Here is a 21,672-nt window from a genome sequence, read left to right on the forward strand (position 1 = left end):
ACATATAACTGAACAAAGCAAATAAACAATGATATAATATGAACATGATATATATATTGAATGCTGAGATAACTGAATGCAATGGCCAATTTATAATATGCTGAAACTGAATACTGGATATACTGATAAATGGTCAATGCAATAGAATTTGACTGAACTGTAGGAGCTACTAATAACCGATAATAAAACCACATGAGCTAAATGTGGAGTCTGATGTATACACCCCATTGAGAGGACCCAATATATCCTGCCAGAGGTATAGAGGCATACTGGCGTGATCACTGAAATGATGTCCACATAGGGGACTTATAACCTACGTGGCTAGTAGTTCTAGACTATTTGGGTACGATGAACCCTAGTGCAACTCGGTATTATGCTACTCCCAATGGATTAAGTAATGAACACATTATGACTGAATTTATATAAGTTACTGGATACCTCAAACTGAACATGCAAATTGAGAATGCAACAATTAAACTAATATTGATGCATTAATAACTGAGGCATGTATACCTGAATAATTGAAATATCTGACCTAATATGTGTAATTCAAGAAATAAAGAAATACATAGCTAGGGTTCTGGAATTCATGCATTAAACTGAATAATAACATACTAATCTGATATACTAATATGATTTAGATCATTCTAATAGCTAAGAACCCAACAATTCTAACGATCAAGAAACCCTAGGTTTAGTCATAATAAGGGAATCAAGAAACTGACTGAAAACTAGGGACCTAATGGGTGAAAGGAACCCACTAGTGAAATTCCACATACCTGGTGACGAATTCCACGGAGAAATCCCTTGATTTATGGGCTGGAACTGAAGAAAACTTGTTGCGTTCTTGGAGTTTGGTCTGGTCAACTTTTACTCCTCTCTTGCTTTTAATTTTCTAAGTTTTGATTAATAATTTGACTTAAGTAAGTTCTAGTTATGTTTCTAGGCTAAAACTAATCAAAACCACTTAGTTTAGGGTTAAAACGATGTATTTTAGGGGTCTAACGAAATAGGAAAAGACCAAAAGACCCCTGACTTAAACTGCTGATGGGGCTAACCACGACCACCTTCACGGATCGTGAAAAGGACCACGGACCATAAAGTGGGTCGTGGTCTTCACTTGCTGACTACTGAGCTGAGAGTCTGTCTTACGAGCCTTACCACCTCCCGTGTGAGGGACCACGGATCGTGAGGTCCTCGTGGTCCTCACTTGGGCTGAGGTCTGGTAGATGGCTACTGGTAAGGCTTCACAGACGCCCCCAAGACCCGTCTTCAGGACCACGGACTGTGAAGGTCCCCGTGGTCCTCACTTAGGCGAGGGGTGTCTGAGGGCTAGGCTAGGGAGGCTACTGCCTAGATGTAACGGACGCCACCACGACCCGTCGTCAAGGCCACAGACCGTGAAGTTGCCCGTGGTCTGACGTCTGGGACTGGTGACTTCCAAGTCATGACCACGGGCAGGTCAACTGATCGTGGACCCTATCACGGACTGTGAACCTTGCCGTGGTTCACTGCTTCAGATAAGTTTTGCAATTTTTTTCTAGGTCTGATTTTTGAGGTGTTACAGTATAGGTGGATCGCCTATTTCTTAGAAGTCCAAGAAACAGACCTTTGTCTCCTTATCGTCTGCGAAATCGGAATACAGATCTATGAGAAAGGTTACACTAGAGCTTGATTGACTCAACTTCTTCAAGATCTCTCTGTATCTCCATCTTTGCCTATTCCAGTTCATTCGGACAGTCAAGCTGCCATCCACATTGCTTGCAATCCTGTATTCCATGAACGAACCAAGCATGTAGATCTTGGTTGCCATTTCGTGAGGCAACAATTTCTTGCCGGCTTGATCTCTCTTTCATTTGTTCCTTCTTCTTCACAACTTGCTAATTTGTTCACAAAAGCTCTTAGTGGTCCTTCTCATTTTTTGTTTATGTCCAAGATGGGTGTCGTTTCTCTCCCCTCCATCTTGAAAAGGGGTGTTGGGAACAAAAATCAAGCATCTACATATCATAGTCACAACCATGGATCCAATGCAGATGTTGGAAAAGAAAACAAGAAGTCAACACTTGAACCAGTTGAAATTAATTCATACACGTTAATGAAAAAGAAACAAGATACGTGGCAACATCACAATCGTGGATTAATTACTTAATAGATCAGATTTGGAGCGTCCACGTGTAAAGCAACAATTGTGCCCATAACAAAATATATCTTTCATCACATATGAGAGGCACGCGATGTTGTTGGAGTTTGTTAGAAGAAGAACCAATTATTCTTTGCCAAGTGTAAATATCGTTCTTATTTCTTTGTCTTATTTTGTTTTGTAGTACATAAATTAGAGGGTAGAAAAATTGTATAAGTAGAATTAGTATGTACAAAATTATTGATCAAGGATATACACAGAAAACTTTCTCCAAGTTTTTCTTCAATGTCCAATTGTCCATACTAGATATCTGCTTTTGCCCACTTCCCATCAGTAACATGTATCAGGTTATTCTATCGATCAAGATTAGGACAGATAGGAAGAATCCCCTAGTATTTTTTGTCTTTATCAGAAATTGAACCTACCACTTTATTGACCAATAGACCATACCCAAGGGTGTTAAATGATATGAGAAATTAAGAAATAAAAAAAAATGTGGACATATTTATTTAAAGATAAAGTACTATCGAATTATCTCATATTTCTTTAAAAAGCAATGAGTTAAAATATAATTGAATATTTCAATATAAGATAAAACAAAGTGAAGTAAATAAAATGTTATAACATTCCTTGATTATTCATGACCTTGAAATTCAAAGCATAGTACTTTGACTAAATATTTGACTATATTGCAGCTTAAAGCAATATTATTGTGAACATGTCGGTGATACCTACTTCCTAAAAAGTCTTACAAGTTGTAGATATATGAGAAAACATTAAAATTACAGATTTTATTATTTCATTTCATCAAGAAAATTATTGTCAAGTTCAATTGTCATTATAGGTCAACTTCAATTAATTATAAGTTCATGACTATGAACCATTCAACTTAACTATACACAATATTTTATGAATTACAAAATTGGCCATAATGATTCATTACAGTGTGCGACTTGTAGATAAATGAAAATAAACTATTTGGTCTTGTAACATAATATAAAAAGTAGAAATATATTTTTGAAATGTAGAGCCACACATGCCATGAGCTATGAGCCAATTTAATTTTTGTAGTATCATATTTTTTGAATTATCTTCGCATTTAATTATAATTGTACGGGAAGTGAGAATTTAAAGGGTCGTTTGGTAGAGTGTATTAGCAAAAATAATGCACGCATTAGCTCTTTGTATTAGTAGTCCCTTATTTGGTACATTTTTCATGCTATGTATAACTAATGTTTGTATTAATTATACACTATATTGTGTATTGAAGAGTGTATTATTAATACCACAAATTTCTAGGTACTAGTAATGCAAACAAATTTAATACATGCATGATGCATTAGCATGGTTAAAGACTCAATTACCCCTCAAAAGCGCTTTACATCTTTTTCACCATAATTGTGGAAGATACTTTTGTAAATAAATATTTTTATACAATGCATATATACTATTTTTAATACACCAAACCAAACAATGAATAAGAAATAATTTATGTTAGTGCAAGCATAACTAATACAAGCATTACTTATGCAAGCATTACTAATACACTCTATTTAGCATTATTTTTATACACTTTACCAAACTACCCCTAATTACAATAGCTTAATTTCAAATAAGTTGTGATCGACAATTAAATCATCAATACTTATATTTCATTTAAATAAATTTTAGCCCAATACTTTACAATTTAAAATTTTCTAAAAGTTAAACATATATTTTGTTCGTATAAGATCTCAAATAAAGTTAAAAATATGTATATCATCTATATTAAAAAATAAATTGTCAAGTCTTAAAATATAATAAGATATGGCACTGACACCTGATATCTATCACCTTACACTAAGTAAGTCAATTTAACCAGTAATTACCCATTTCGTAATACCCATATGTATCACAAATCACAATCAAATTATTTAGCAAGGATTTAAATGAATATAATGAACAAACATACAATTTGGATTAAGTCTGTCGTATTATAGGTCACAATATAGGATAAATTGCCTATATACACACCTTTTTTTTCCATAATTCCCATTAATCCCTATCAGTTCTAAATTTTTCCAAAATCCCTTATTTTACTCCCAAACCCCCAAATCCTGGATACATAAATCCTAACTCCCAAAATCAATATTTATCCCTTCCTTATTTCACTCCACAAATCTCTATTTTTATTTAGCCCGATAAATAACAGTCTTCGAAAATATTTTGGCTTTAAATATGTTTTCAAAATTCACAAAACAAAAAAAACCCGAAGAAGATAAAATAATATTTTTTAAAAACATATATATTTCATTTTTTTCCTTCTTCAAACACAACAACCACATTTTCTCCTAAACTTTAGAATTTTGATAATTCACATTTGTAATCTTGATAACATCTCGTCTTTTTTTTGTTATTATTATTTTTATTTCCCTTTCTTTTATTTTATAATTTTTGTCAATATTGATAATTTTTTTACCTTCTTTTTGGATTCTCAACATAATATTTCAAGTATAAAATTTATTGCCACAATTTTTTGTGGTCAATTCTCATCTTAAAGATAGCATAGTTTAATATGTTTTTAAAAAAATATAAGATGAAAATAATGATATTAATGGATATTAAAATTTATGTGGAATATCTTGTTCTTACCAAATTTGGAGAATAGTTTACCAAAATTTGTTAACTTAACTATGGTTACAATACTTCTTAATATAATATAATTTTGATCTTTAAAAATTGAATAAGACACATGTCTCTCATCTAGAAGTGTACTTGACGAAATGGATGGAAAGTGTAATGGAGGGGAGCCAAATCCGTGTTTGTTCATGTATCTAATTGATAACTTAATTTTTATTTATTGTGATACATTTATAAGATACACTTTATTTCAGCCTACATACATCTTTCTTTCACAACCTTATTGTATTAACTACATTATTATCAACTACAAAATGATATATTATGTAAGTTATACGTATCTTTCAAGGCAAACAATACAATACTTATCAATTTAAACGAGATACATAATAGTATTGTATCATGCCTAATTTTTTTAGATATGATATATACGTAAATTTCTAATTTATACTAATGTATCAATTACATAGCAGCCAACACACGGTAATGTACCGATCTCAAATCTAACATCTTATGGGCAACAATTACTTATTTAATGTATCTAGTATAAATACAATAATTATCAAATTAAACGAGATACATAAATAGTAATGTATCATGCACTAATTTTTTAGATATGATACGTAAATTTGAATTTATACTAAATGTATCAATTACATAGCAACTACCACACAGTAATGTATCGATCTCAAATCTAACATCTTATGGCAACAATTATTTATTTAATGTATCTAGTATAAATACAATACTTATCAATTTAAACAAGATACATAAATAGTATATAAAATGCTAAGTAGCAAAGATATTCATGATGTATCTTCTCAATTTTTTCGACAATTTTGAATCAAAATTGAAAGGATCTTCAATAAACTAGGAGAAGAATTTTGTATCTCAAAATTTTCAACAATTTTGAATCAAAATTGAAAGGATCTTCGTTGAATTGAGAGAAGAAAGAATCTTGAATCTCAAATTTTTTTATAATTTTGAATCAAAATTGAAAGGATCTATGAACTTGAAGATTCAAAAGGATATCGTTTGTCCAACAACAATTCCATCACTTTTGTATCCTTCATAATTCACCTCGCTTACCCAAAGTTTCAACAAATGTTTTTGAATCAAATCTGAAAGGTTTCTTTGTTGAACGGGGAGAGCAATTTGAAAATTTGAATTTCTTCATTCTATTAGGATTTTTCTATGTATGATTGAGAGTAAGAATAAACATAAGCGTAATTTATGGGATTTAATTAATTTTCAGATTTTATTCCCTTTTTAGTGCAACAAAAAGTTTTTTTCTTGTATTAGAATTAATGTATCCGGATGGGAACTTATGTATCTGGAAGGTATAAATTTTAAGGGATTATTGTAATTAGAAAAAAAGTAGGGATAAGATGTAATTTACTCTTTACACTATGTGATTTATGTAAGTTAAACCAAAATATAACATATGCAGCCCAACATTTATTACACATTCGTTTATGGACTCTATACGACACACCAAATGAATAAGTAAAATATGGAGTTAGTCCACACTATACAAAAATACTATCTCCATCTATTTTTAATTGTCATAGTTTTTTTTTAGAGTCAAACTATAAAAACTTTGACTAATATCTTAAAATGTATTTTTTCATCATATTGATATGCAAAAGTTGCAATTTATAGTACTTTTCGTATAGTTTATGAATATCTAAATTATTGTAATCTAATTTAACTTTGAAAATTAGTCAAATTAACTTTTAAAAAACGCAATATGACAAATAAAAATGACCGAAGGGAGTATAGAATTACCGTGTGTGACTCATGATCTCAAAATGGGCTCATCAAAATAGAGAAGAGGTGGGATTCAAAGCTACTATATATTCTTATACAATAATATACGAAATTTTATAGTATTTTTTTTTACAAAAATGTTTAAACTTAATATACAATATTGTATACCTAATATACAATATTATATAAAATTATAAGAGATATTTATGTATCCATATACAATATTATACTCTTTTATACAAAAAAAAAATTGACTTCGTCTTCTTCCTTGAACCCAAACATCAGATTCATTAAAAAAAACATCTCTAAAATTACATCAAATCACCCAAACAATCATAATTAAACTCCTCAATATGTAATCGATCTTTTTGCAACAATACAATACCTACTTAAAACAGAGCCTATTTACAAAAAAAAATAAAAAAAATTCAAACTTTGAAACTTCACGCTTTAACAATAATTGCCTATGAAGATAATTTTAACAACACCTCTTTAAACTTGAGCATGATTCAACATCTTCAAAACAAATAACACAAGAAAAAAGAATTAAAAATAAAAATAAAGGTACCATCAAAATCATATTTTATCAAAACTTTTAAATGTAAGAACTTTATATAAATAACAATTCAAGACATTAAAAATAAGCACAATTATTTATTTTTGGCCTATGTCCTTGCTTTATATATATAGAAGATTGCCTTAATTAACGAAGAGATAAAATCAACATACATATAACCACAACATAATACGTACGAGTCATCAATTTCAATATACTCTCTCTAACAATTTAAGTTATTTACGTCTTGTTGTGATGAGGATAGAGTCTGATCGGAAGTCCGTTAGCCGGAATTGGCATGGGATTAACGACGATTTTCTCATCGTGGATAATTTTCTTCCAGCTGAACCTTTTAACAAGATGGTGCATGAAAACAAGTATTTCTAAACGAGCATACTCTTTTCCAGGGCACATTCTTGGTCCACCACCAAAAGGTACAAATGTGTATGGAGCAGGTCCATTTCCTTCAAATCTTGAAGGGTCAAATTTTAAAGGATCTAGGAATACTTCTGGATTTCTGTGTGTTGAATTTGCACTCCAATATATCTACAAATCAATTTCAATGCACAAACAAGAGTTAGGATGTGTTCCATATGAATGAAAATGTTATATTGTATTTAGGAAAATAATTAAGTAGATCTTTTGTGTTCGGTACGTAATTAAGCAAAAAATATTATCTTGAAAATATTTGTATATAACTCAAAACAAATACTATGACAGATGGAGGTGTGGGATGATGGGATGAGGGTTGAGAATGAAGATAGTCAGGTGTGTTGAGAATGAAGAGAGTCAGGGTTGGAAAACATTCTCTTCGTATTGACCCTAAGTGAGATAATATCTTAGATTGTCACTTAACTAAGGGTTCTTCTCTCAGATTGTGATCACTCAATTTTCTTTTATAACTTTAAAGTTAATCAACTAAGGGCTCTCTCTCAGAATGTCCCTCAATATAATTTTATAAACTCAAAGCCACTAACTATAAGTGTTTATCTATAAAGTCACCCAACCAATTAAATTGATTTTTTCATTTGTTAATATGAAATTTTTATTGAAAACCAAAATTGTAAAAAACAAAATCATTGTGATGGTGAAATGAGGGCTGCGGGGATTGAGGGTGGGATGAGGGCTTTAGGGGTGAAGGATGGTGGGATGAGAGCTATAGAGACTAGGGGCGAAGATGAGGTGTGTTGGAGGGTAGGGAGGAAACAATCAATGTGAAAGGTCACTATTAGAGCTTGTTTTTGTTAGTTTCATTAGGGAACTGATTATTTTTTACTATTTTTAAGGAGCTTATTTTTCTAGACAAAATAATTTTCAAAATATTTGACCAACCGAATGTATGAAAATTGAAAAAATGTCATCTTTATACCGAACACGCCCTTAGACTCTCTCTTTCACTTCTCATATCCTATTTTCCCTTGATTTGGTGATAGTACTTATTAATTATGGAAAAATTACAGATATATACCGCTCAATCAACTGGTTTATAACATGATCAAAATAACACAACATATACAGTATTGATCTTTTTCTTTTTCATACCTTCCATCCTTTTGGAATGGAGAAACCATTGAAGGTGAAGTCTACAAGGGCTTCCCTAAAAGCACCTTGAAGGGGCGGAGCAAGTCTTAGAACTTCACATGCCACATTCCATGAATATTTCATCTTTTTAATGTCTTCCCAATTCAATAATTCTCCTGGACCCTTTGATTTTGCAATCTCTATTTGCTCTATTTTCATCAAATACAAAGAAAAATAAAAACATTAATATCTGTTGAAAATAAATTACCCCAACTATGACTAGTCAAAATAAATCATTGAATTTTGTAGAATAAAAAAAATCAATAAATTTAGATAAGAAGTGTGTTTTCCTAAGACTTGGTTATACAAAAATGAATATTACTTGTTATTTTTATCAATTACTAATGTTCAAACACATAATTTATTTATTTTTTAAGTTATATACCATATCGATCGACTATTAGAAAAGTTTTTATATAAATAGTGTAATTTCACTTATTTTTTACCATTTTTATCAGATTACTTAATAATACTTTTCAAATAGATTTACATCATGTAATCTGATTGTATAAATATTTTTTTACGATAATGAAGTATGAAAAGTTGGATTACCTTTGTAAACTCCATCATAGATGTCAGGAAGCTCAGCAAGGTATTTGACAATAAACGTACAAGCAGAACTAGCAGTGTCATGGCCACCAATCAACAATCCTAATATCTTATCAGCAATATCCAACTCATGCATAAACTTTCCATTTTCATCACTTGTCAATAACATGTGTGACAATATATCTTGACTGTCTGATGCTTTCCCCTCGGTCAAATCAATCTTCCTTTGCTTTATGATTGCCACAAGCTCTTTTCTAATAAAATTCGAGGCCTTAATTGCACGATTAAATGGTGTGCCTGGTAAATTTATAGGTATAGAAATCAATCCAGAAGCCAAAACATCAAAAGGGTCAGCAAGTTTAGCAACATGGTTAGGATCTTCTACACTCACAAATAATCTACAAGCCAACCAAAAAGTATAACGTTTTGCTAGAGGGAAAACAAGAACTTCTTCTTGATTTTCCCACGATTGAAAATGTTTTTGCGCGATATGATCCATGATTCCAATGTAACGTTGCAATGCTTCGGGTTTGAGGAAATTGGGAAGCATTTTCCTCATTTTTATAGCTTCTTCTTTTGAAGAAGTTTGTGTTGAAGATGGAAAGACTTTGTCTACTGAACTTGGCCACCATGCTTGAACTAGTTTATTTTCATTCGAAAACAAGAACTAATTGCTAGATGCACCACAAAAAACAACCGCTTTTTCACCTAAAAGATGAGTCTTGAAAATATTAGAAGAGTACTTGGAAATTCTATTGAAGATGAATTTTTCAGGATGACCTTTCCAACCAGTAGAGAGAAACTCGAGGCTTTCACCGATAACCGGCCAACCGGACTTGCCCGGGGGAAGAGGGCAAGATAAGATGGATTTGTTCTTATTGTTGAAGAGAAAGAGGAAGGAGAGGGAGACTAAAAGGACAAAGAGGCAAATAAGAGAGACATAGAACAATTCCATGTCTAACTAATTAGTTTAGAGAAAAATGCTATTGGTGTGATTTTGTATGAATTGAGGATTTTTGGGTTAAAGTTAAAGCACACATATATAGGCACCTATACTTAAATGACATATTATTATGTGAGAACTATAGCAAGAGATATTCTATAATTTGTCTCATCTTTGTTTTTGAATTATTCCTCTTATTATCTTAGATTTATTTTATATTTAAGGGTTGGTACGTTTAATGCCAAGTCTTATATAGTACTATTTCCGTTCCGTTTTAGTTGTCATATTGTCAAAGTTAAATTAGATTACATTCATTCCATATTTCAAAATTAGATATTCAAAAACTATACGGATAGTACTATAAATTAAAAATACATCTTAAAATATTAGTTAAAATAAATATCGTTTAATTCTCAAAAGGAAAACTATGACAACTAAAAGGAACGAACCGGAGAGTATTATTATTGAAATTACGTGGATATGAAAATTTATCAAGCCGATACCATTAATTATTCGTGATTACACTTGTCACAAAATAAAAAATATATGAGTCGCATCAGGCAAGCATTGATATTATCAACTTTGATGCTTTATAAATCAAACTTGGGATAAAGTTAAAATACTGTTTCTAAACAATAAAATCGTACGGTAACATTATGTTTGGATCATTGTTATCTATTATTTCTTAATAATATACTGTATTATAATGTACTGTATTGTATTGTACTGTATGATAGATATAATATTTGACTAGACTGTATTGTTTGTTGTTGTTTAATAACATTTTTATTGTTTGGTTTGACTGTATCCTATTGTATTGTAATTTATAAATTTACTAAACTATCCATGATTATTCTAAATACTAAACTTTTTACTCAATAATTACTAATAAAATAACAATACTATCATGCATGTTTTTTTTATGTCATATGAAAATAACATAAAATTATATCATCAATTATATTATATTATCAAATATTACCATCACGTTTATATCAAGATTGATTTAATTATATTTAAAAAGAATCATATAATGTAATATGTTGAAAGACACAAAAGTATGAAAAAAAGGGAAGAACGTATGCTTAAAAAAAGAAGAAAGAGGAAGAACAAACAACCAAACCTAGAAGGAGACAAAACAACATAGTAGTTGTTGGGTAGGAGGTTTGAATGTTTGAGTGAGATTAAATAATATAGGCTAAAAGGTAAAATAATATTATGAAATATTAAGTAAGGATATAAATGAAAAAAGAAATTAAGTAACAATGGGAACACACTAAATTGGTTGTTCCATAAAATGAGGGTTTTCATTGTTACGTAACAACGAAATTTAACAATACAATACATTTTAAGTAACAATCAAAACAAATATTGTACCTATGATAACAATACAATACAATACAATACAATGGGTAACAATGATCCAAACAGAGTGTAAATGTAGCATTTGGACTATATATTGTAGTCTTTTAAAATATTATAGCGTGATTTTGATTTGGCACACATTTAATAGGAAAATAAAAATAAAAACTTTTGAATTTGATAGCTTTAAATTAAACAGATGTCAAATATTCTAAAATATACTTCAATTTTGTGGACTTATATATGATATGGAAAGGGTTTGCAGTTCCTTTTATTCATAGAATAAAATCAAAACAACATGATACAAACTACCAAACCGAAGTAAAAGTATGATAATTAAATACATAATAGAATTATTAAACAATAAGCAAATACATAATATGTTTTATTTTTTAGCAAATAATAATTTCGATTTTGATATTTAATCTTAATGAAAACCAATGAAGCCTTAATGAGGAGAGTTAAATTAGCCTTAAAATTGCCATTAAGTCTAAATTAGCATCGGTCTTCATGGAATCCTAGTGAAGATAGAGAAATTTTATCTTTCCCACGGATTTTGTGGTGTTTGAATGCGGAGATTCCTATTATTCTTGGCTACCGGGAAAGCAATCGGTAATGTTGAAAGTGTCGAATTAAAGTTCTGGGTGAACAAATTGGTGATGCTTGATTCTCCTCAATCTACTGCCTTGAAATCGTTGAACATCTATTGTGAGTATCGATCGTAATCAATATTGATGTCTTGGATAGGTGTTTTTGATGAGAAGGCGTGTTTGTGTGGATTCTATAAGTCAACTCAAATTGCATGACTCTTCGTTGTGACTAGTTGCATATCAAATTGTGAGACTGGCAATGACCATTTGTACGCAAACTTTATGTCCAATGATTGTGTTTTAAGTGCCTTGAGTGGTGAGGTTTACTTGTGTGGATTCCTTGAATTTGCATTTTTCGTCTAATTGTTTAACTTTGGTGAATGCAAGAAATAACCTTAGGCACAAGTTTTGAGAGTGATCAACCCAATTATCGTACCTACATTATGACTACCTTGCCCATTTTGTCATTATTTGAGCCTAATTCGTTCCTTGGAAAACTTGTTGAAGCCTCTTGGCCTAATTTGTTCCTTGGAAAAGTTGAGGCTCCAAACGATTGTTTTAGTGGCCTTATGGTCAAGACGCCTCTGTCAATTAAGAGAAAAGATATAGAGAAAAATGATTTACAAGTGTTATGATTTCAGCTAAAGAAATTGGATTAGAGACGAGCTTGAATTTCGTAAGAAACATGCAATTTTTTTTATAGAAAGAAATAATTGATGGGAATGTTGATGATGAGATCACAAAATCTCTTGAAGAATCTATTAGAGTTGATTACTTTCTTATACATAGTAAACCAAGTGATCTTTTCATTTCAAAATAGATGTGAATAAGTTGAAGCATATGAAAATATTTTTTGGTTTTCTGTAGTAACTTTAGTTGCCACAAAACACCCATATTCTTGTAGTATACTAAGAAAGTATTTGGGGGTTTGAGGGTTATAGGATCATTTGTTTTCTTGTGGTCAGTGTCGCTGCTAGCTTAATTCTGATGCCTGACTCATATTACCAATAGGTAACCGTTGCAACTAATTTGCATTGGATGAGTACCAGGATGTTTCTAATAAATTATTATCATAGTCTATTTTGCTTTTATTCTGCCTGTTCTATTCTAACTTTTAACTGATGAATATAAATTCCTCCTGTAATTTGCACATACATGTTGTGAAAGCATAATGCGATATGAATTACAGTACTTTCAAGGTTCCTTGACTCATTACTATCAGGTTATGGATTCGTGACGGTGGGAGGTAGCAGGTACGCCATGTAATTAGACAAGTTGCATGCAAGCTTTCTCATTTCATATTGCAGGGCAGAATTAGGTAACATAAGTTAGTGCTGCCAAAGGCAAAAAAAGAAGATTTGTAACTGGATACTTTACCAATGGTCCAGTGCTAAGGATCTATTGCTGGATTTAGAGATTGTAGTCAACTGTTAGTAATGTACCCAACTTTTAACAGAAGGTAAAATAGTTTTATTATGCAAGGCCAGGCTTGCTATCTTATTGTTTTTCAAGGATAGGTAATTGATTAGATTTTGTGGTCTAGCTGTCACATGAAAATAGCATCTAGATTTAGATAAATAGTTTGATGATCAACTATAAAACACAAATGGTCTCAGATGACTCTTTCTGTTTCTGTCATACAATTAATTGTGAAAAATAACCATTTAAATTTTGTCTATAGAATCCTGCAACCCATCTGCAGCTTCAGACAGTGCGGATTCCTCGTCTTTCTTTATCATCAGTTGTTTTGCCTGTTTGAGAGCTTCAACCAGCTTCAGAAGGCATTTCTCTGCATCTTCTTTCAGGGAGTTGGGCATCAGGTTCTCTGCAACATCAGCAGGTATAATCTTGGTCTCCGTCATTAGAATTTCAATTGATTCAAATAGGGGATGTGTGTCCAAGCTCAGGTAATTCTTTGCAAGAACCTTGAATCCATCAAAGCTACAGTAGGAGAGCTCGATGTGCTTATCCATTCTTCCCCTTCTTGTAAGAGCTGGATCCAACTTATCCACATAATTTGTAGTAAAGACAATTATACGCTCTCCACTGCATGCAGACCAAAGACCGTCAATGAAGTTCAGAAGCCCAGAGAGAGTGACTCTACTTCCACTCTCTTCTGTGTCCTTTCGAGGAACTTCTTTGTTGGTCTTTGCAGTCTTCTCTTTCTTCTTCCTTTGACCTGTTAGATCAAGTGAACAATCAATGTCTTCTATCACTATAATAATGTTTCAGCTAAGAGCCTTCTCAATTCTATGTTGTCCCTCACAGATGTCAGTTCAAGATCATACACGTCATAATCCAATAAATTTGCTATTGCAGCAATCATAGTAGACTTTCCAGTACCCGGGGGACCATATAGTAGATAACCACGCTTTCACGCCTTGCCAATCCTTGCATAGAAATCCTTGCTATCTCTAAACAAGAGGAGATCATCCATAATCTCTTGCTTCTTCGCTGCTTCCATTGCCAGGCTACCAAATGTTGCAGGATGCTCAAATACGATATGGCTCCATGTGGTCTTGCTGTGTCCATTATTAGTGTAGAGCTTTCTCTTCCTGTTTCTCATCTGAATCTCTCTCCCTACCTTGATCACTTGCTCCAAGTAAATATCGGTTACCATGTCACGATATTTCTTGTGGAACACAAGCTTGTAATATTTTCTTTCCAGTTCTAGCAAGTACTTACTTTCCCGTTGCACAAGTTTGCCTGAAATCCACTGTATTTTTGCTCCGTGAAACTCATCAGTAACTCTCTCATGTTCATCCATGCTTAGCACCAACTTGCTCCCACCATTTACCGTTTCAGCTCTAAGCCTCTTTGCTTCTTTTGCCAAGTGGACACTGAGAAACGCCTCGATTGCTGCATAGGCATCATGAGGCCTGAGATTGTTGCTCATGAATTCACTGATGGAAATCTGAATATAAGGGTACAAAAAGCTCCTGATTCTTCGTGTCCACTTATCAGAAGCTCAGATAAGCTTAGGGGGACAGTATCGACGGATCCTATCCCACATGAATATGAAACTAGCGATGCTGGTCCAGACACCACCCCAACTTTGCAGCAATCTCATTGCTCTGATCATTGTTAAAGATGTTCAGAAATTCCCTTAGATTTGTGTTCACTTTATTTAAGAGGCTGAGAGAAACAGAAAATTAAAACTTAAAATTTCAATCCTTTATGTGTATATACTTACTAAGCTATTCAAAATTATTCACCACACGAATTTCCCCAAATCATTTAAAAAAACTTAAGCTACAACTCAGCTAAAAAAACTATTTCAAACAAACCTCATCTTCAGCATTGCAGTGAAATTAACAAATCAACAAAGTCGGATTGTGACAAAAATTTGGACAGCCATAAAAAAGTAAAATCAACATATAACCAAAACCAACAATAACGTTAGACGTTGCAACAATAATCCAAGAAATTTCATAGGCAGGAGAAAAAGATAAGTAGAAACCACAAAGAAAAATCATATGAGCAACCATCACTCAAGAAATTCCAAATGCAGGAAAAGGATATGAGAAGAAATAACAGAAGTGCAGGGTAAAGAATTGCTTAGGCTAACATCAGATATTCAACTACAACTTACTATAGTTGTTAAAGTTTTAAAGGATGCAGGAGAATATAATAGAGTGAATATGTTCTATAAGGAATGATAACTGAATTTTTCACTTTGAAGCAGTTTTTGTTGACTGAGCTTAGCATTAATAGGGCTCTTCAGTGGTTGGAGTTAAAAATGCAGCGCGTTAGGGGCTTCAAATTTGCAAACTCAAATCAAGATTTCAAGACTGGATATCTTCTGGCCGCTGATACAGCTCCTACAGCAGGTGTCAAGTTCTGTTTCACGCAACATCTAGTTGGTTTATTGAATTATGCGGAGATTTGACAATTGACAGCGCTTTGTAATGAACCTGGATTTAGTATTTTATATAATTTGTATCTACCAAATAGCATATGTAATAGTTCACCTTAAACGAGTCATATTAGTGTGTAGCCATGTGAATTTATGGAAGCTTGAGATCCTATTTTCCTGTTTTCTCTAAAAAAAAATTGTTCATCCAAAAAACTATGAATAGTGTTGTCATTGATCTTAAAAGTTTTGAGTCCATCCTTGACGTCCACCAAGAATTCCCAAGAACTATTGCCACTATAGATTAGACTTCCAAAATGATTGCAGCCTTTGTCGAAGATTTGTACCCCATTGCCAGATATGCCTAAAATAGTTGAAGATATGACTCACCCACAAGAGCTGGAAGGTTGAAGAGAAGCTGACTGCAGAATTACGACACTCTGCTGGAACCCAATATGACAGAACCACAAGTGTTGGAGGTTAAAGTCGTGCTGATTGCACAATCATGACACTCTAGTTGAGGTTACTGTTTTTTATTTTTTCATCTTCATCTAATATATTGGTTATGCATAAGGTAATTTCTGGCTAGTGCTGGTGATAGGGGGAAATTGATTGCATGTTTGACATCATCAAAAAGGGGGAAAATGTTATTTTTTAGTTTTGATGATTTGACAAACAAAAGGGATCTTATAAGGGATTTGATACTATGGTGTTCATATACGAGAAAGGGGACAGCTGGAAAAAGTACACTACAGCTTCTAGGTCTGCAGGAGTTGGTGCACGGCTCCCGAACGGCATGGCAGAATCCTTGGCCAATAGCATGGCTTCTAAGGTTGTGTCTATTATTTATAAGGCTCTCCTCAACAGAGACAACCTCAGTTTTTTTGCATTCCCGAAAGATTCAAGAACACAAGCAAGAACCAACCTTGCGTGAAGTATTTTCCAAAGAGCAACAGGGACCTGATAGAGTTGTTCTGCATCTTAGTTGTCTTACGGTTTATACTTCAGTGCTTATCATTGTAAATCTATTCATGTGTTATAAAGGAATTAGATCGTTGTTGTCGTTCATTCAAAAAGCCTAAATCAGTTAGAGTTAATTGGTTTAGTGGGCAACATAGTTGTTGCTTAGTTGAAGTCTAAATCATCTAGAGTTAGGTGGTTTAGTGGGCAATAGAGTTATTGAGTTCTTTCTTTGTAGTAAAGTTTCTACACTGAAGGGGAACAGATTTATAGTTAAATTCCTAGATTACAAGAGTCTATAATCTGAATTATTGCTCCGTTTAGAGTTAAATGGAGTTGAGTTGAAATCCTGTGAGTATATGTCAGCAAGGGGGTTTCCACGTAAACTGCTTGTGTTGTTTACTTTATTGCTTGTGCTTTTTATTACTGTTCTTGCTGTGTCAAGAGACCTGGTCCATTGACTGATAGTGGACTCATACATCTTAACATAATAGTTTAGGATGAATTTCACATTTTATTCAGATGATTAGGATAAGCTAAAATGAAACCGAAGATAGTACTTCCAGCTTCAGAGAGTTTACTAAGGATAAGACACCAGACACGAGTAGAAATGACATTTTGTTTCAAAATTTTAACCTTTGGCACTGCAACATATTCAACAGACATATCTAAGACCAGAGAAACTGATGCCACTATAGTTGAGGGTCGGTACTTTTTATGTTTCATTTCTTTATTTCTTATTCAATGCATATAGTAAAACATATTCGCGGCAACACTTCAAAATAGCAATAAAACTTAACAAAGATAATGAAAACTAATGCACGATTAAAAAGGAATCTGAATAAATGATCGAAAATACCTGTAGCTGAAATTCTGGTAGAAGTAGCCGAAGATCCTTAACTTCACGCTACAAATGAGAATACTTTCAAAACGTCAGTGCAATTAGGGGAAGAAACTCTATGGTAAAACCACAAAAAAAAGTGAAACAATAAAACGAAAAATGTAGCTTCAAATTATTGGGGCTCCTAAGCGGGAAAAAAAGATTGAATATCAATAACAAAATCATATCAAAATAAAAGGCAAATATGAAGACCAGCTCCAGCACCACCACCACATTACCTATTATACGATATTATGAGACTGTGTCTATTTCAAATGAGCAAACTCTTATTACAAGTAAGGCAAGGTTGGTAGTGAGCAAATGTGGACTGGGTGTAGGGAATGTGGGAGAAGACATGAGGGTAAATGTCTAGCCGGTTCTAATGCTTTGGGTGTGGAAGGAGTGGTTACAAGAAAAAAGATTGCCCGATTCTTACTTTTAAGGAAAGGGATGGTAGGCAAGATCAAACTTGACAAGATCATGAGGATTCCCCAGATGTGGTAATTGGTAAGTTAAGGTCTTTTAGCTTTAGGTTATGCATTGCTTGATATTGAATGTTTCGTTGGATATGGTAAAATTCCATGTATGGTGATTGTGGTTAAAGTAGTCCTAGAAAATCCTTGTGGAAATTTCTTAAGCGTTTACTTTTATCAATGGTTTAGTGGTTGTTAAGACGTTGGTGTTATGTTTAGATTGAGGGAGATGGATTTGAAAAGACTAGTGGGGTTGCTTCCAAGGGGGAGATAGTGTGCTTCATGGTTGATATGTGAAGTATAACTATGTGGGTTTTGGGAGAGTTCTTTGTTATGGTTTGGTGGGTGAAAGTTTGGAGGCGATGTGACTTTATAGCATCCCTATCTCTTTTCCTTCTACTCATATTCTAGCTTGAAGTAGTGAGTTCCTCATGGTTTACTCTTTTGGTGTCATGTGTTTTTGCTATTTCCATGATTTCCTTATTATGCATGTTCATGAAAAAGTAAGTTTTGAGAAAAATGAGACAACTTGATTGATTTCTACACATTTATATGCATTTGAGTATGAGTTGCATATGAACTTCATGATATGAACATGTGAGTATGCATTAGGTTGGAGTTGATGTTTCTTCCTCGAATATGTGCATTTATGAGATTGCATTTATGTTGGGATGCTAGGTCTAGTTTATATCTTCCTTTTGATGTTTAGAATATGTTTTAGCTTGGAGTCAAGGTTCCTCCATGGTTAAGTGCATTTTGATGAAGTTGCATTAATGATTGGGCTGTTAGTTTCACTCCTACTCTTTTTCGTACTAGCTTGAGTTCCATTCAAGGACGAATGTTCCCAAATGGGAGATAATGTAACACCTCAGATTTTAGAGAGAGCACAATAGCATGTTTAGAGCTTCAAAGGGCTATCCATGAGGGCCAACCACTGCCCGTGGATAGGCCACTCAAAAAGCTGTTAAGGGTCATGGAACCACGGCCTGACCAACTGAACGTTCGTCAAACCATGGTCCGTGGTTGAGGGTATGTAGTTCGTGACCCCAGTTCTGACTTTCTGAATCAAACGACAGACCGACATGACGGGCCGTCGGTCAGACCATGGTCCATCGATCGAGGCCAGTGGGTCGTGGGACGACAATTATTTTTAGGGGCAGTGGAGTCTTTTCCTAATTATTTTATCTCTATACTACGTCGTTTTGCATATGTCTAAGACCCATAATAAGTAATTTTGACCCCAAATTCTATCCATTCACCTCATTTTCTTAAAATCACCAAAAGAAGTTAAGTCTTTCTCTCCCAAGGATATTTTTCTCTCTAAAAGCTTGAAGAAGAAGATTCAAGCTAGGGTTCAAGATCAAGCTTCCATTCCTAAAGTGCTTTGGGCTTTGATAGTAAGGTATGATAGTTTTCATCCATGAATTCCTTCCATTCATGGAGCTCTCAAATTCCTCTATTTTCAAAGTTAGAAATCCCCAATTGAGTTAGGGTTTTCTTCAATTCCCATGGATTCTCATGATTATTGATTTAAATGATTGGATTATGATCTTTTATGCATGAATTGATGAAATACTATGAATTTATGTTGTTTCCCCTATGAACCCATGAAATCCCCATGTTTTTTAAATTATGTTCATATGATGTGGGTTTTTTATTATGAAAGAAGAGTTTTATGAAAATAAGTATGAAGTGATGAGATCACTTGAATTTATGATGAAATCTATGTAAATGTTCTAAGGATGCTTCGAGAGTAAAGTATCAGTGAGTATGTTGTTGTGTTGTTGAAAGAATTTTCTCATATACACATGAAAGCATGATTGTGAAAGGTTTTCTCACATAGTAAGGATTCTAAGGTTGAAAGGTCTTCTCACCTAATTGAATCAAAAGATAAAGAGTTATCCTAACGGAACCTAGCTTGGATTGGTTAATGAATGATATCTTTTGATGGATGACTCATGACCTAGCTTGGAAGATGACGTGCCCTTCAATGGATAATAAGAACAAGTAAGAAATGACTACTTCGTGGGAGTTATGCTTAGCACCGAGAGGATATTTAGATGGAAGATCTCCTGAGTTGAGGTCGAGTTTCTAGTAGCAATCTCCTTATCCCTTACATATGTGCCCCCATAGGATGATTGTCTAGCTAGACATTAGCTAGTGGATACATTTTAGCTCAGATTTATGGTTCTACCTTGGCTAGTAGGACAACCCTTTTTCGGTGTGGGAGACACTGGGGAACATGTTATAGCTCACGTAGTCTTATGTCGGTTAAGGCTCATTCCCACAATAATAATGAACTAAGGCCACTTCAAGAAGTATCTCACATGTGTTCAAAGATGGTTTTACTTGCATTAATTATGATTTCATTTTATGATTTCTAACCCTCTTATCTTTTGTTTGACTTGGTCTTTGCATGTCATGAAATGTCCTATTTTAGCATGTCTTAAATGTTTTAAGGATGGTTATCATACTTGGTACATTGTTTGTACTAACGCATACTCTTGCCTACATTTTCCCAAATGTAGGGTCTGACAGTCAAAGTCCTCAGTTTTGTGGCTAATGGTTGATTGCGAGATTTTCGAGCTTGGTGAGTCCTCATGCTTCGAGAACGGATTTCCATTGTTCCTAGTTTCCTTCTTATTTTCAGTGTTTGAACATGATGTATGGGCTAGTCCCAGTTTCGTTCTATTGTATTAGATGGCTATTGAGACAAAGTGTTTAGACTTCCGCTTTACTCTTATGAAAACTATTGGACTTGAAATGTTGTCTTTATCTCTTATCTTATATTTCTTATGTTATTTCTTATAAGTGGCTTATATGGGGTCTCTCGGGGTCCTGTACGCCATGTTACATCTAGGGTGTACCCCTAGGTCATGACATCCGAAATAATTAAAACATCTGCTCTAAAGACGTTTACTTTGAAATAAATATTATTATTATTGAAGGTGATCTTCTCTTACAAAACAAATTAAACATTGCACAAAGAAGAGCTTATAATGTAATCCTAAATAAAGTATTTTCAACTAAACCAGATGCATTCTTTATAGATGGCCCTGGAGGAACTGGTAAAAGCTTTTTATATCGCAATTTATTAGCGATGCTAAGATACAAAAGATTTATAGCTTTAGCAACTACAAGTTCATGTGGGGTTTAAGGGTTATTTTGTGTAGCTAAGAATACCAATAATCACTGGCGAAATCTAAAACTTCATAATTTTAAAAATACAGAAAAGACTCAAGCATAATTCGACAATATCATATCGAGATCACAATAGTCTGCTTATCATTTGTCAGGATCCAAAAATGGACGTGATGACACTTGTCTATTCCCACCAAGACAAGTTAGTCTCAACCCAATGAAACGAAAGAAAAACGGAAAGATAAACAAGAACGA

At 33.2% G+C, this 21,672-nt stretch overlaps 1 protein-coding gene and 1 pseudogene across 1 annotated transcript; both read right to left on the minus strand.

The window, feature by feature from the left end:
• Window positions 1-7,325: 7,325 nt before the first annotated feature.
• Window positions 7,326-10,181, minus strand: LOC125835452 (beta-amyrin 28-monooxygenase-like). Its single transcript, XM_049514578.1, is given in 3 exon segments — window positions 7,326-7,631; window positions 8,628-8,815; window positions 9,219-10,181. Coding segments are annotated over 3 exon segments (1,446 nt in total). The 5' UTR covers window positions 10,171-10,181.
• A 3,593-nt stretch (window positions 10,182-13,774) lies between these two features.
• LOC125835543 (AAA-ATPase ASD, mitochondrial-like) lies at window positions 13,775-15,192 on the minus strand (annotated as a pseudogene).
• Window positions 15,193-21,672: the final 6,480 nt, after the last annotated feature.

Source organism: Solanum verrucosum, unplaced genomic scaffold (assembly GCF_900185275.1).
Source record: "Solanum verrucosum unplaced genomic scaffold, falcon-dt-bn FXZP01000040.1, whole genome shotgun sequence".
In the NCBI taxonomy this organism is placed as follows: Eukaryota; Viridiplantae; Streptophyta; class Magnoliopsida; order Solanales; family Solanaceae; genus Solanum; species Solanum verrucosum.